We start from the raw sequence: 15386 nt of genomic DNA, 5'->3' as shown, positions 1-15386 counted from the left end.
AAGCCGCGTCGTGCTCCCTCCCCCAGATCCACCTTGAGTTTTTCCGCAGCAATTGGTTCAATGGCTGTGCTAGCTCCGCGCATCCCGGAATGAACTGCCGATAAAAACCGACCATCCCTAGAAACCTTTGAAGGCTCTTTACGTCACGCGGCGCTGGATAATTGAGGATGGCCCCCAACTTATCGTCGTTCGGCTTCAACGTACCGTTGTCAACGATAAAGCCTAAGAGATTAACCCTCGAGGCTGCGAGCTGTACCTTATCTGGGTTGATCGCCAACCCAGCCTCCCACATTCTACTCAGAACGATCTCGAGATGAGTTAGGTGCTCTTCGAACGAGTTCGAGAATACTACGACATCGTCCATGTAAGCCATGGCAAAGTTAAACTTCGCGTCCCCCAGCACGATGTCCATCAGCCGCTGAAAACTAGACGGCGAATTCGATAATCCGAACGGCAGGCGGGTAAACTCAAACAACCCCCTGTGCAGTGGCGGATCCAAGGGGGGGGGCGGTGGGGGCGATCGCCCCCCTCCCCCCCAAACGCCTCGCCAGGCGACATCCCCCCCCCCCCCCCCCCCCGGGGTCCTTCGTCAGCTCGAAGAAAAAACGTAAGCAGTCGACGCGAGGTCACGGTACGTCTTCCCGACAGGGACGGCGCCAGGAGTTTCGAAGTGCAGAGACAGTGGGGACGCGCACCAAATATCAGGGTCTTCGACTGCAGGCACACTTCCAAACAAGGCCAGCACGTCGAGCACGGGGGGAAAATACCTTTAACATATCTAGTCCCCTTTCTCTCTCTCTCTCTCTCTGTCTCCCTCTCTTTCTTTGGAGGTTGTCTGCGAAAAATTTGTGCCCTGCAAGCTCCCAAACGCAGACGCCAAGCAGCCTTCCTCTCTAGCGGCCGCCTTTTCATCCCTTTTAGTTTGATGGTTTCTTCGTGGTTCTGGGCTTGTCTTTTGGTATATCCTTTTTGGCTTGCTTTGAGATGCTGTCGCCCACGGGCTCACTAAAGGTATCTTATTGGCACGGTGCGCTCATTGCCAAGGGAAGTGCGGAGGGGACGTACAAGGAGGAGACATTCCAGGGGGGGGGGGGGGGGGGTAATGCAGCTTGTACAACCAGGTGACCAATTGCTTTTCTTCTCAACTTAGAGAGGAAGCAAATGCTCTGGGTACAGTGTAGTCTGGGTCTGAGCTTCTTCTGAAGACGCTCCGGACTTCCCCACGACCTTGGCTTAAACAGAAGCCCGCTTTCGTCCTCGCCTCCATCCCTCACTGAGGATCGGCGCCGCAGCGCGGAATACGGAAAGAAGCCGACGAGCGCCAGAAGGGGGAGATGTTTCCTCTAATGGGCTTCATACTGCCTGCAATACGACTTCTCGTGGCGGGAAGCTAATAAAAAAAAGATAAACGGTACGAGCACTCTAAAGGCCGGAGGCTGCTTACACGGGGTCCTCAAGCCGACGCCGTAGGCATTTATTTGTATACAATGCCGTTTCAACTTAGGATGGCGGGACATATTTTAGAGGAGCCCACTACCCCTTGTCTCCCCTTGGCGCCGTCTTTACTTTTCGAGTTAAACACGGCTTCTGTGGATTGACGGAAAGAGCTTTCGCGCGAGTTTGCAGGAGCGAATATGTGTGTGTCGAACGGAACAGAGGCGGAGCTTGCTGGTTTGCAACTGCGGCTTCGAACTCTCTACCTAGGGACTTGAAAAAACGAGCCCTTTCAAAGATGTGACTATACATAAATTTAAAAAAAAACAGTGCCTGTGCCCGTTTGACTGAATACCGACTCCCAAACATCCATGCTGCTGTCGTGATCGGCCTTTAGCCCAGTTGAGATTCGCCGACCGGACAACCGCTCTGCCCCATCATATCTCTGCACCTGTCCTCTCGACCCTGACGAATGAGCTAACTACCCAGGAACAAGTAAGTGTTCCTTTCATACAGAAAATATCCAGACGAAGTGCAATTGAATATAATTTGGAAGGATCCATTGCTGGTTTAAGGTCTTCTAAATTTAAAATTTATAGTTGCCAAACTGCAACATGCTTTCAAAAATATTCAACAATTATTCGCTTTCGTTCTCTCGAGTTGCATCCAGAACACGTGAAAACAGGAGTTTGGGTTGGCAATGCCGCCTTTGCTGCGCTCTGGACATTCCAAATATACGGCGAACAACCGACGAACTTGCTTGGCAGCGTTCTTTTCGCTCGCTGCGTCAACAGTGTTTTGACGCCACGAGCAGCGTCGAAGCCGCCGGGCCATTTTTGTCGCTTGTTTCCAACGTACTCGCTCCATTGAAGCAACCGGCGACAATGAAAAGTATGTTTTAAAACCAGGTTCTGCATTTTGGCATTGAATATAAAGTTCTAACTACTATGCCAAGCTTAATCTCAATGAACAGCCGAGTTTTAGATTAAAACGTTTTTCGCATTGTCATTAGCTGCATGAGCTTCCTCCGTATAGTTGGCAAAGTTTGGCTCTTTATACATGCTCTTCGGGTGTAACGAGAATATATAAATATTCAAGCAAAAGGAGCCCAAAAGTTCTAGCCCCGCCGGGGATATCTGAGCCATCAAGTTACACCGTCTGCAATAGTCACAGCCGCTATAGCACCAAACATTCATCCCCAGTAGTTAAACTTCTTTTTCTATTTCTAGCGCGCTGCTACGCGAATGGAGTAATCCCGCTTCTTATGAACTACAAAATTCCTTGCGTTATGGTGTTCAGAAAGGATAGTACCACCCCAATCTTCTAGTTACTTACCTCTAGCGTGGTCACCCGAAAGGTTTTAATTCAAAGAGTTTATCCCTGACAGGTAAACCGATACAAAAGCTCTCAAGATCTATATTATGTTATCAGAGTTTAGTAAAAACGATAACTCCACAAAAAATAAAAACACTCCCCCCCCCCCCCCCGCCGTTTTACACCGAGGAACCGCCCCCCCCTAAAATGGAGGTCTGGATCCGCCCCTGCCCCTGTGACAAGTGAACGCTGTCTTTTGGACGTCGTCTGGTGCTACCTGGATCTGCAGGAAGCCTCTGCTGCAGTCCAGCGTGGTAAAGACCTTCGCGCTACCCAGCGAGTACATGATGGACTCAATAGATGGAAAAGGATACGCGTCCCTTTTGGTCATCTCATTGAGTCGGCGGTAGTCTACGCAAAGACGGGCTGTCCCGTCTTTCTTCGGCGCTAGCACTACCGGAAATGCCCACGGGCTTTGCGACGGCCGTACGGGCCCCGTGTCCAACATTTCATCGAGAGCCTTATCTAGGAGAGCTCGCTTGTGCACACTCAGCGGTCTGGGGTTACAACCCCACGACCTAGCGTCTCCCGTGTCTATCTCATGTTGTAAAACATGCGTGACTCCCGGCCTCTCAGTAAACATAGCTGCGTGTCTAGACAAAGCGTCCGCTAACGATCGCCTTTGTTCGGCCGGCCCGTCGAAAGAAGCCACGATCTGTTCAACGTTATGTGGTACGGCCCGCGCAGCTAACACCTGCTCCTCGCGCAGCCTAGCGAGCGTACATTCCGATCCCTTCCCCAAACTAGGTGGGGCTACAAAGGGGATGAGAGGGGTCAGCGGGTTGTAGTGGTACCCGTTATTCTTTAGGTCTAGAATGATCCCCTCTCGGCAAACGAAGTCCTGTCCCAAAATAACTGGGATTGACATGCCCGGCAGGTAAACAAAGCGCTGCCTCCTTCGCTTGCCGTCGAGGCCGAGGTGAAGGCGAACTGCGCATTGCGCCTCGGCCGATCCTGCCGCTAAACGCAACGGAGTTGCAACTTCGCGCATGCACAGCTTTCTTTTGCGGCAGTCCGTGTACACGGAGTCTCCGATGAGAGAGAGGGTTGAGCCGGTGTCGACTAATGCTAGATAATCTTTACCACCGATCTCTACCCGCACGTACGGACCCCTTTCAGGTGTCGAGTCCTGAGCCCGACATGCCGACGGCGCGAACGCTACCCGATCGCTGTCCGCGACTTCCGCCCCGTAGGCGAACTGACCCGGGGCCTCGGCAGCGGCCGGCAACCTTGATTCGGGCAACCCGATTACTGGCGCCGGCCCCGCGCGTTTTCCGAGTATCCGGATTCGGCCGCTGCCCACGTGCATTGCCGCCTGATGTGCCCAGGCTGGTGGCACCTGAAGCACCTGACTTGGGCGCGGTCGTCGCGTGCTACAGTTGATCTGTCGCTAACGGCACGCGGCGCGCCGCCTCGCCGAGCGCTGTTGTCGCTGCCGCGAGCGTCGTAACGCGTCACGTCTCCGCGGTATTCGACCGCGCCGCCCCCCCTACGGGGTTGCGCCCCGGCTGAGTGTGCGCTGGCTACCCTGCGCCTTTGCTCGAAGCCGAATGGGTCGAGGGCCCGAGGTGGAATGGCTCCGCCATTCCCGCGATCCGCGACGGCCACGTACGCCGTCTGCGACTCGACGTAACCGTCCGCGGCGCGTCCCGTCCACGCGCAACCCGGCTCCAAGGACTCCTCGGCTCTTGGAGGGGGCCGATACTGCAGCTCAGCGAGCAAGCCCGCTTGAACCGTGCGCGCCTCTCTCGCCAGTGCTTCGAGGTCTGCGAAATCGCGTCCTCGAAGATACGCCTTAAATCTGGGGTGGCACTGGCGGATCGCCCTCGCTACTTTCTCCGCGTTAGGCGCGGAGGGTTCGGCCCGCGAGTAGAGCTCCTGGAGTGCACGGACGTACTCCACGAGGCTCTCATCCGGGTGCTGAGTGCGGCTCGCCAGCTCGTCGCGAATCCGCATCTCGTAGTCGGGAGGAAGGAATTCCTCCCGAAACCGCGCCCGGAAGTCCGCCATTGATTGGAACGGCGTTTGCAGCCGTCTCCAACGCGCGGCGTCGCCCGTCAGTGCAATCGGCACGATCTGCAGCAGGGCTGTTGCGTCCGATGCCCCCAAAGCGGTTACGTACGCGTCTAAATCCTGCAGGAAATCGTGCACCGATTTCCCGTCGGAGTACCCCGAGTACGTCGGCGTAGGCACGCTCAACCGCGGGCGGGGTATCGGCAAAGGCGCGGCACTCGCGACGCTTGGGGCTGTCCCCATCTGCCGCGACATCGCGTCCTTCATCCGCGTCATCGCGCGCATCAGTTCACCGGCGTCTAGCACGCCTTCCGTCGCTGGTGAAGCTGGGGGCGAAGTCCCAGTCTCCGGGGGCGCGCGTGAGCCCGAGTCTCCGCTAATCGGAGCAGCCCCCGCGCTATCTCGCCCAGGCTCGTCCTCCGACGAACCGTCCTTACTCGCGCCGGTGGTCGACCTGGTGTCGACCATTGGTGTCGACCACATAATCTGGCCCCCACGTGGGCGCCAGATTATGTGGGTCGCTACCTGATCGACACCCGATCGGGACGTGTCTCGCTCGCTCCCCAAGAAGTCACCGACACAGTGCGTGTTCAAAAGAGTTTACTCAAACTCACGCCGTCTGCGAGCCGCTCGTCGCTGTCGTCCCAATGACCTCCCTGACCGGTCCCTTACGAAGTCGGCAGCCCAAGACCCCTTCCTTTGTCTTCGTTCCCCTTTTAAGACCTTCCCAAGTCCTTGTCCCGCCGACCGTCCAATCGGGAACCTTGCTGCGACCGACCCTCCGACGTCAGCGCTGGGTGAGGGGGCGCTTGCCCCATCCCTCCCGGAGAGCTCGGACGTTCCGCGACTGGACGGCGACGTGAAACGGGAAGGTCACGGGGAACGAAGGAGCGCCCGGCAGCACGGCGACAGGGACCGGCGAGGTCACGGAGCGCGGAGGAGCCAGGGAGAGGGTCCCCACAAGGGTTAGTGAAAGTTATTGTGAAGTCATTCGTGATCTCGAAGTCATCAGAGCTTAGCAAACGGTAAGTTAGAAGACCTGTACTGGCGACATTCGCATTGTTTTAACCGCTTGTACATAGTACTTTTGGTGAAAGCTTTTTATTTGAACTGCTGTGAGGGCTTCCGTCACAAACTAAAACTCGGAGCGTGCCGTTCAGTCGCTGAATGTGTCATTTATTTATCAACAGAAGCAAGCGGCGTCGGTAGAGTCGGTGGTGCTCCGGCCCATTTTTTTTAAATCAACGTTCGAACGCTTGACGAATGTAGATTTGACTTCCAAGCACCCGATATAATGATCGCAGCACATCATAAAATACTCGCCTTCGAGCAACACGTACAAGCTTCAATATTCCTACTTTTGCGTGTTTCTTCCTTAGGCTTGCGTGTATTGCCTGTTGTCAAGCAATAGCCGTCAGTGATGCCACCGACGGGTTCCCGATCCGCGATCCAGACTTCCACTGTGAGAGTTCTAATGCATCGCAGCCGCGGAGTGCTGCACAGTGAACCGGCCCCGAACAAACTCGCCGAATCTACCGAGTGCAGTCTGATGCTGTCGCCAGCGGCGTAGACTTTTCACCTCCCCGGGGGGGGGAGGAGGCAGGCTGAGAAGTTCTTCGGGGGGGGGGTTGCGCAATTTTTTTTACACGGGCAATTATCAGTACTTTATTTTAGGGGTTACATTTTACAGCGTATGTATACCGCCATGTGTCCGTCGCTGTGTGTCAGTGGCAATCACCGTGCAACCGTAGCCGTGTGTTCATCGCCGGTACCACGGCGCATGCGCCGGCGAGCACAAATCTGAGAAACAAAATGCTTGTGCCAGCTGCGAAGTTGGGGGGGTAGAACCCAGGTTCCTGTGCTTCTGAAATATTAATCCACTCGGCCACGAGCCGGGGGGGGGGGGGCAGTGCCCCCCCCCCCCCCGGATCTTACCCGGGGGAGAACGAGCCCCGATGCACCCCCCCCCCCCCCCGTAGTCTGCGCCTATGGCTGTCGCTAAATATGTTGTAGAAGAGCACCGACCTCAAACGTAAACTAGCCCATTCTGTTTGACGTGATGGATGGGAATGCAAGGGTGTAGTCGCTGCCAATGTTTAACTATAAACGTTGGTTGCTGCAACGTGTAACTTATATTCGCGATGACTTTCATTTAAGCAACTCGGCTGTCAGAGATGTTTACAGACGGCGTAATTTCCCGAAACCAGCTGACTACAAAACAACATACACCATAGAAAATTGATGACGCTGTTCGCGCAAAAGCTTGCTCCGTTTTAAAGGGGCGATGCAGCGATTCTTGTACTTTGCGCGAATACCGCTTATAACGGATTCTTGGCGTTAATGACCTGTGAAACACCCGTTCGTATTTCACCACACGCAATCCAAGTCGCAGAAAAAATTAAAGAAAAACGAGCAGAGTTCACCCTCTCAACTCGCAGCCAGAACAAGCGGCCACGTGATCTGGAGCCGATTATATGCCGCCAATGTTGATCATGGCCACGCGCTGGGGTTGGCAAGGCACAGGACACGCGCTGAGTTCCAGACATTGTTATGGTTCGGCTATTGTCGTCTCTGCAGCAGTTGGACACGGGCCACTACCCGAATGCTTCTCGAGCTATCGATTATCACGAGCCCAAGTCGAGTGTTCACGCAGTGCTCGGGTCCAATCTATCAGCCGCATTCAAATATCGTCACTCGGCGGTACTCCGACCGCCGAGCTACGTCATCAAGTTTTGTGAAGGAGAGATTGAATGAAAACGCTCTCCTTGGTCCTTGATATTACACCGCAACAAAGGAGTGTTCTGCGGGAAAACCGGCGCATGAGCTTTTTTTTAGATTGTAGCGCTGCCCGCCAACTGGCGGAGTTCTCCTCTGGGCAGTCGTACCCATCGGCAAGATGAAATCAATTTACTGTTTAATTTTTCAAAGTACTGACTATTATTTATACCCCTGTTACACGGGCACACTTAACTGCAGTTACGCTAAGCCACAGTTAGCGTACAATATTTGCCGACAACATTCTGCGGCTACGCACCCAAAGCTATGGGCGAACGTGCGCTTGAGCATTTTGATCATCCATCGAAGCAGTGCACGCGCGCTCTTCACTTCTTATGGAATAGCTGTCCGAGAGTATAGTGCGGTATCTGTGGTGCCGCGTAACAGCAGTTAAGCTGAGTTAACCGCGGTTAAGTGTGCCCGTGTAATACCCCTGTTACACGGGCACACTTAACCGCGGTTAACTCAGCTTAACTGCTGTTGCACGGCACCACAGATACCGCACTATACTCTCTGACAGCTGTTGCAGAAAAAGTGAAGAGCGCGCGCGCACTGCTTCGATAGATGCTCAAGATGCTCAAGCGCACGTTCGCCCATAGCTTTGACTGCATAGCCGCAGAATGCTGTCCGCAAGTATTGTGCGCTAACTGTGACTTAGCGTAACTGCAGTTAAGTGCGCCCGTGTAACAAGGGTATAACAGGGGTATAACACGGGCACACTTAACTGCAGTTACGCTAAACCACAATTAGCGCACAATACTTGCCGACAACATTCTGCGGCGATGCAGTCAGAGCTACGCGCGAACGTGCGCTTGAGCATCTTCAGCACCCATCAAAGCAGAGCACGCGCTCTCTTCACTTCTTTTGATATAGCTGTCCGAGGGTATAGTGCGGCATCTGTGCTGCCACGTAACCGCAGTTAAAGCTGGGTTAACCGCGGTTAAGTGTGACCGTGTAACAGGGGTATTAGCCACGTATGCTATACTCCGTTTCACCTTATGCTGTAGCGCAGCGAAGGGTAGAAGCGCGAGCTCATAGCGTTGGCAGCTGCCCTTGGTGCACGAGAGCTTGTGCCGCCGAGATGTGCCCTAGAGCAAGGAGCTCGCGCTTGTAGCCTTTCCTGCGGTACGACATAAGGTGAAACAGAGTATACCAATAACGTCGGTGTGGTCGGCTTTCCAAGATTAGCCAGACTGGGATTAATTCTGCTTCCATTAACGAAAACAAGAGCAATGGTTCACACTGAAGGACTAAGGGCCGGTTGCACCAACGTCGCTTAGCGCAAAGCGGAGCTTAGCCGGGAACTTAAGCTTAGTTTCGGTTTCGTTCGGTTGCACCAAACTCGCTTATCGCTAAACCTAGCACTAAACTACGCTTAACTTAAGCGCCCAACATTGGGCGCTTTGCTTCTGGTTGTTTCTTAATCCTGGATTAAAAACATGGCGGCTGGTTTGTCACGGTCGACGCGGTGGACGAAATTGGTTGTGCAAAGTGTTTTAGGCTACATCAGCGTGAAAGTTTCGACAAAATGACTTTCGATTGTGACAAGGATGCAAAATATTGTCGCGTGAAGTGTTGATCGACCCCTGTTTTCAAGTTGGCTCTCCACTTTCAGGGCGTGTTAGCCCTAACCGAGAAACGTACGGAGCTGTGGGGCTCACGTCTGTATTCCCGTTGGTTCTTCTGTCAACGAGCTTATTCGTATGTACTTACTAATTTTCGCATAGCTGTAACGTATTGTTATTTACCACCTTGTTTATTTACACTTGCAGCGCGTATCCTTCAATCTTGTCAGCGCGTTGAATAGTGGCAGTACATAATCTCGGCAATCAGCTGATTGTCGACACCTCTGCCGTTTGCATTAGATTGCGGCGCTTTTAAGTAATAAAACAGCGAAAATTTAATTTCTTTCGTTTTCTGAGTTTTGAGACAATCTTCAGTGAATTTTCCTTATCTCGCGAGTAGAATCTTGGCTTCAGAAAACTGTATCGTTCCATAACTAACTTTTTTGGTGATCGCATTTTTTTTTTATATACTTTGCTTTATATCTTTCATTCGTTTGCCGAGAACGGGATGCTGTTGTTTCCGAGTTGTGCTCTGTGATGGTGTTTTCCCTTTACTTTTGTCGTTTGTTGTCATTGTGACGATGGTTGAGACTATATACCGGAACACGTTTTCAATAAAATTCAGTTGAAAGTTGCGCCTTGTTCTGTCCTCCGTAACTTTTTTTGGTGATCGCGATTTTTTAATAATATTTTGCTTCATATCTTTCATTCGTGGCGACGACAAATCGTAACGACTACTATGTTAGATTCGTTCATTGCTGTATCGGGGCAGGCTGGGGCAGGTGATGCGAAGAGACGACCGTTCTTATCGGCGCGATGTGATGTACTAGTGGGAGTTTTTTTCGTTCTGAACTCGACAGTGTGAAACTGATGTCCGTTTGAGGCTGCAGCGGATGTTCAACGACGGTACAGTGCAATTCTGTCACCTTGCTGATAGCAACGAGTACCGTCGATGCAAGGTCTCGTGACCTGACCTCTCGACGACTTCTATTCGACGATTTCCGGGCATTTTCGCAGCTGCCGTGGCGAGTTCGTCACTGTTTTGAACTTCATCGGTCTCAGGCTTGACTTGGTTTTAGTAGTCATCTTACCTGCCTACTTATATCCATGATGTTTTGTCTTCAGCGATGTAGTGAGTAGAGTGTCCTTCTCGCGTTCGGTGAGTTTTGGGGACCCCGATGGCTCCTTCGCCTCAAAATGTGAGCCCGAAAACTACTACCACTGTCAAAATATCCTGTTATCAACCGATATTAAACACACAATCACAGATGTAAAGAGCATTCGTGTTTATTTGAAGCTTTGACTTCTGTTATTGAAAGTTAAACGAAAAAATAATTGAATTTGGAGACCTTTAATTTGTTACTCACCGAAGAAATACAGCGAAAAGCAGACGCCGACGACGACTACTACGGCAGTTTTTTTTTTTTTTTTTTTTGTTGTTGTTTCGTTTACATCACGTGATTCCTCTCCGCCAATCGTATTCGTCGCTCTGAGCGTTCCCTAGTTTGCTCTGTTTGTCCCTAGATTCCCTACGCAAATCCAGCGTTTAGCTAGGGGCGCGTCTGTAAAGCCGGCTTAACGTTGGTGCAACCGGAATTTAAACCCGTGCTTACCTAAGCTCGGTTTAGGGCGCTAAGCCGGCTTAGGAAAGCGCCGCTTTGGGTTAAGATAAGCGACGTTGGTGCAACCGGCCCTTAAACACTGAAATGGACGAAAAACAGACACTCACAGTTCTTTTATGTTCTTTTTTTTTTTTTTGAAAGAATTGTGGGTGTTTGTTTTTCCTCCATTTCAATGTTTTTTGCTTCTGTGTGAACTCTATCCAACGCGCTCTGCTACGTATAAATAAGAGTAATGTCAGGTTGTCAATATCGGCGGTGATGTTTTAAGAACACATTGACTCCATGCTTCTATAATATTAATAAACAATCAAACATGTTATTGCCAATTCGAACATGCACCATCGAATTTGTCGTTCAGAGCTGACAATCCCGAGTCTGACGTCAATGGTTCAAAGTGCAAAATGACGGCCCTGCACGCGCCTGCACACTACGAGGCCTGTTACGAGCCTCTCGCTTTGGATAGGCATGGCCGCTCGTGAGTTCAGGAAACGCGAACCGTATTAATTCCAGAACCTCGAAAAATTATTTCGAAAATTGCACGCTGCTCAGTTCCTCGTCGTCTCTCAGTTGGAACAACTCTAAGCAGGTGCGTCGAAACAGTGTGATGGGGAGGGGGTGATACCCCCCCCCCCCCCCCCCCCAAAGTTGCGTGGAAAGGAGGGGTGCAAGGGGAATAAAGAAGTAAGGGGGAGGAAGGTAGGCGATTGCCTCGACCTAAGACCATGAACACCTATATAGTGCTCAGACATTTCAGAAAGGTACAATAAAAAAATTCTGGGGAAGAGATATCCCTTTCTTTACTACCCCATCTATCTCTCCCTCCCTCCCGAACACTTTCTTCTCCATGTCCTGACCCCGAAACAAGCGTGTGAGAGAGAGTTTGTGTGAGTGTTGGTCGCACCCCTTTTTATTTTCGTTCCCCCTGTTTTTTTCGCGCCAACCCCCGTCGCCCCCTCATCTCTCAAACACTACCGACGTCACTACCCACACCGCCTCTCGGTGGCCCTGGTAACGTTGTCGACAGTGGCGGAAGATGAGCTCTAAACCCGCGTACACCGCGAGGCTCCAGAATATCTCAAAGTTCAACCATTGCCTCGATTCCGAAGCGAAGATTTTGGCTTCAAATAACTCCTTCCCAAAGTTGTGAAACGTCACTTTGTCGTGACAGATAACTTCCACAGATGACGAGAAAGTTCAGTGTTTTCAGAGTCCGCCTGGAACAATCTAGAAAGCCTTAACTTTAACTCGGCGTAAAGCTGCAGGGACACGCGGGCGCGACGACATTAGTGCCGCCGTTCAATCGGCTGGCCCCACGGTGTTGCCCGCGCGCGCTCTGATGAAGCTCGCTGCGACCTCGTGTTTCTCAATCTCGCTTGAATTTGAGCATCGAGAGAGTTTGGATGGCTGACATCTTGTCCCGCGTAATGCCATCGTCGGGAGAGTCCAATCAGCACGCTCCGCGAATTTCGGCCCCAACTTTGTGTTTGACGAATTTAGGGGCCTTGTTTTTTCGTTCGGCTGGCCATTACAGTAATCATCTGTCTTTGCCGCAATAAACGCATACTCCGGTTAATTAAAACGAGTCTTTTTAAACGTTGTTGCACACATTACTTTTCGGAAGTAACAAAATACCGTTATACTCGTTACTTGGCAATAAATGTAGCTAAATATGTTACTCGTTACTTGCTTTTTAAAGTAGCTAATTGCGTTACTCGTTACCAAAAAAAATTAAAGAAGTTTACAAACCCCTGTAATGCCGAATTGGAGCGCAGCGCCTGAGGAGGAGGAGGAAAAGATGGTACGGAGAGCAGGGTATGCCCCTCCTCCTTATCCATACCCTCACCTTCTCCTCTCCTGCTCGCCTCCCGTTTAGGGGAAAATATTCCCGCTAAATTTAGCGGTGAGTTTTTCCCGCTAAATTCAGCGGGGAAACTTTAAGCTCAACTCAGCGGGGACATTTTCCATCTAAATTCAGCAGAGAACCTTTTCTAATAAATTTATCGGGGAAAACTTTACGCTAAATTTAGCGGGAAAACTTTTTTTGCTAAATTTTGTGCGGAAGATTTTCCTCTAGATTTAGCGGGGAAATTTTCCGTTAAATTTAGTTTGTAAAATTTTAAGCTAAGGTTAGTGAGGGCATTTTCCCACTAAATTTAGCAGAAAATTTTTTCCGCTAGTTTTTCTGCTAAATTTAGCAAGGAAACTAAATTTTGCAAGGAAAATTTTTCTCTACATTTAGCGGGGAAATTTTTTCGCTAATTTTAGCGGGAAAAATATTTCTCTAAATTTAGCGAAGCATTCTTTTCCGCTAAATTTTGCGGGGAAAATTTTTCGCTAAATTTAGTTTTGAAAATTTTCCGCTAAATATAGCGGGGAAATGTTTTCTGCTAAATTTAGTTTGGAAATTTTTCCGCTGAATTTAGCGGGGAAATTTACCCATAATGCAACGCGCGGTGACGTCATTTATGACGTCACTGGTGACCCTCGTGACATGTGACGTCACGTATGGCGTTATCGCGCGGTCGGCGTAACCACGCGGTTACGCCGACCGCGACGCCGAAGCCGCTCAAGCCGGAAACGGGCGCCTGAGAGCTGCGCTATAAAGAAGTAACTATAGGTAGAAGTAACTTTTTACTAGTAACGCGTTACATACATGTCTGTCACACACTAGCCAGAAACGCGCAGGGTGTGGTTCGTTATGCTCACGCTGATTGCCTAAGGATTGGTTCTTTTTGCGTTCTTACCGGTGAATGCCGCAATTTTTTTGGATGCGAAGCGATAATGAGATGCATGGAATTCACCCCACCCTGTGTTTCTTACGTTGTTGGTGATTATACCTACGACATGTGTGATCCCATTCGCGCACAACTGGCTGTTCATCTCGTGTCGTTCTATAGCCAATAGAGTAATAGCCACCTTTATTCTTAAAAGCCCGCCCATTCCCTGACGGACCGATGGAGCTCTCGGTTGCCGGAAAAAGGCGAGGAGAATAGCGCCAAACGGGTATTCCACTTAAAAAAACAAAAAAGAAAGAGAAAAACCTTTTGTTTATTTTTCTACACAACACTCGGTGAGCCAATCACCGCAACTTATGGAGGCAGCTGAGCAAATGACGATGGCGAAACATTTGTTTACCGTAGACCAGAAAACACAGTCTAAGTTGGGACATTTAGGGCCGGTTGCACCAACGTCGCTTAGCGCAAAGCGGAGCTTAGCCGGGAACTTAAGCTTAGTTTCGGTTTCGTTCGGTTGCACCAAACTCGCTTATCGCTAAACCTAGCACTAAACTACGCTTAACTTAAGCGCCCAACATTGGGCGCTTTGCTTCTGGTTGTTTCTTAATCCTGGATTAAAAACATGGCGGCTGGTTTGTCACGGTCGACGCGGTGGACGAAATTGGTTGTGCAAAGTGTTTTAGGCTAGATCAGCGTGAAAGTCTCGACAAAATGACTTTCGATTGTGACAAGGATGCAAAATATTGTCGTGTGAAGTGTTTATCGACCCCTGTTTTCAAGTTGGCTCTCCACTTTCAGGGCGTGTTAGCCCTAACCGAGAAACGTACGGAGCTGTGGGGCTCACGTATGTATTCCCGTTGGTTCTTCTGTCAACGAGCTTATTCGTATGTACTTACTTATTTTCGCATAGCTGTAACGTATTGTTATTTACCACCTTGTTTATTTACACTTGCAGCGCGTATCCTTCAATCTGATTAGCGCGTTGAATAGTGGCAGTACATGATCTCGGCGATCAGCTGATTGTCGACACCTCTGCCGTTTGCATTAGATTGCGGCGCTTTTAAGTAATAAAACAGCGAAAATTCAATTTCTTTCGTTTTCTGAGTTTTGAGACGATCTTCAGTGAATTTTCCTTATCTCGCGAGTAGAATCTTGGCTTCAGAAAACTGTATCGTTCCATAACTAACTTTTTTGGTGATCGCATTTTTTTATATATACTTTGCTTTATATCTTTCATTCGTTTCCCGAGAACGAGATGCTGTTGTTTCCGAGTTGTGCTCTGTGATGGTGTTTTCCCTTTACTTTTGTCGTTTGTTGTCATTGTGACGATGGTTGAGACTATATACTGGAACACGTTTTCAATAAAATTCAGTTGAAAGTTGCGCCTTGTTGTGTCCTCCGTAACTTTTTTGGTGATCGCGATTTTTTAGGAATATTTTGCTTTATATCTTTCATTCGTGGTGACGACAAATCGTAACGGCTACTATGTTAGATTCGTTCATTGCTGTATCGGGGCAGGCTGGGGCAGGTGATGCGAAGAGACGACCGTTCTTATCGGCACGATGTGATGTACTAGTGGGAGTTTTTTTTTTTTTTTTTTTTTTTTTTTTTTACTCGACAGTGTGAAACTGAAGTCCGTTTGAGGCTGCAGCGGATGTTCAACGACGGTACAGTGCAGTTCTGTCACCTTGCTGATAGCAACGAGTACCGTCGATGCAAGGACTCTTGACCTGACCTCTCGACGACTTCTATTCGAGGATTTCCGGGCATTTTCGCAGCTGCCGTGGCGAGTTCGTCACTGTTTTGAACTTCATCGGTCTCAGGCTTGACTTGGTTTTAGTAGTCATCTTACCTGCCTACTTATATCC

General features: G+C 50.2%; 1 protein-coding gene across 1 annotated transcript; it reads right to left on the bottom strand.

Annotated features, from left to right (window-relative positions):
* Positions 1-4056: 4056 nt before the first annotated feature.
* LOC120842754 lies at positions 4057-4914 on the bottom strand (the record flags this gene model as incomplete). The annotated part of the gene is made up of 1 exon (XM_040213922.3): positions 4057-4914. A coding segment is annotated over one exon (858 nt), but the record flags the coding sequence as incomplete, so codon positions are not given.
* Positions 4915-15386: the final 10472 nt, after the last annotated feature.

The sequence above is a fragment of the Ixodes scapularis genome, unplaced genomic scaffold (genome assembly GCF_016920785.2).
Source record: "Ixodes scapularis isolate PalLabHiFi unplaced genomic scaffold, ASM1692078v2 PGA_scaffold1__304_contigs__length_218370807, whole genome shotgun sequence".
Classification (NCBI taxonomy): Eukaryota; Metazoa; Arthropoda; class Arachnida; order Ixodida; family Ixodidae; genus Ixodes; species Ixodes scapularis.
This window is presented reverse-complemented; position numbering and strand designations above follow the sequence as displayed.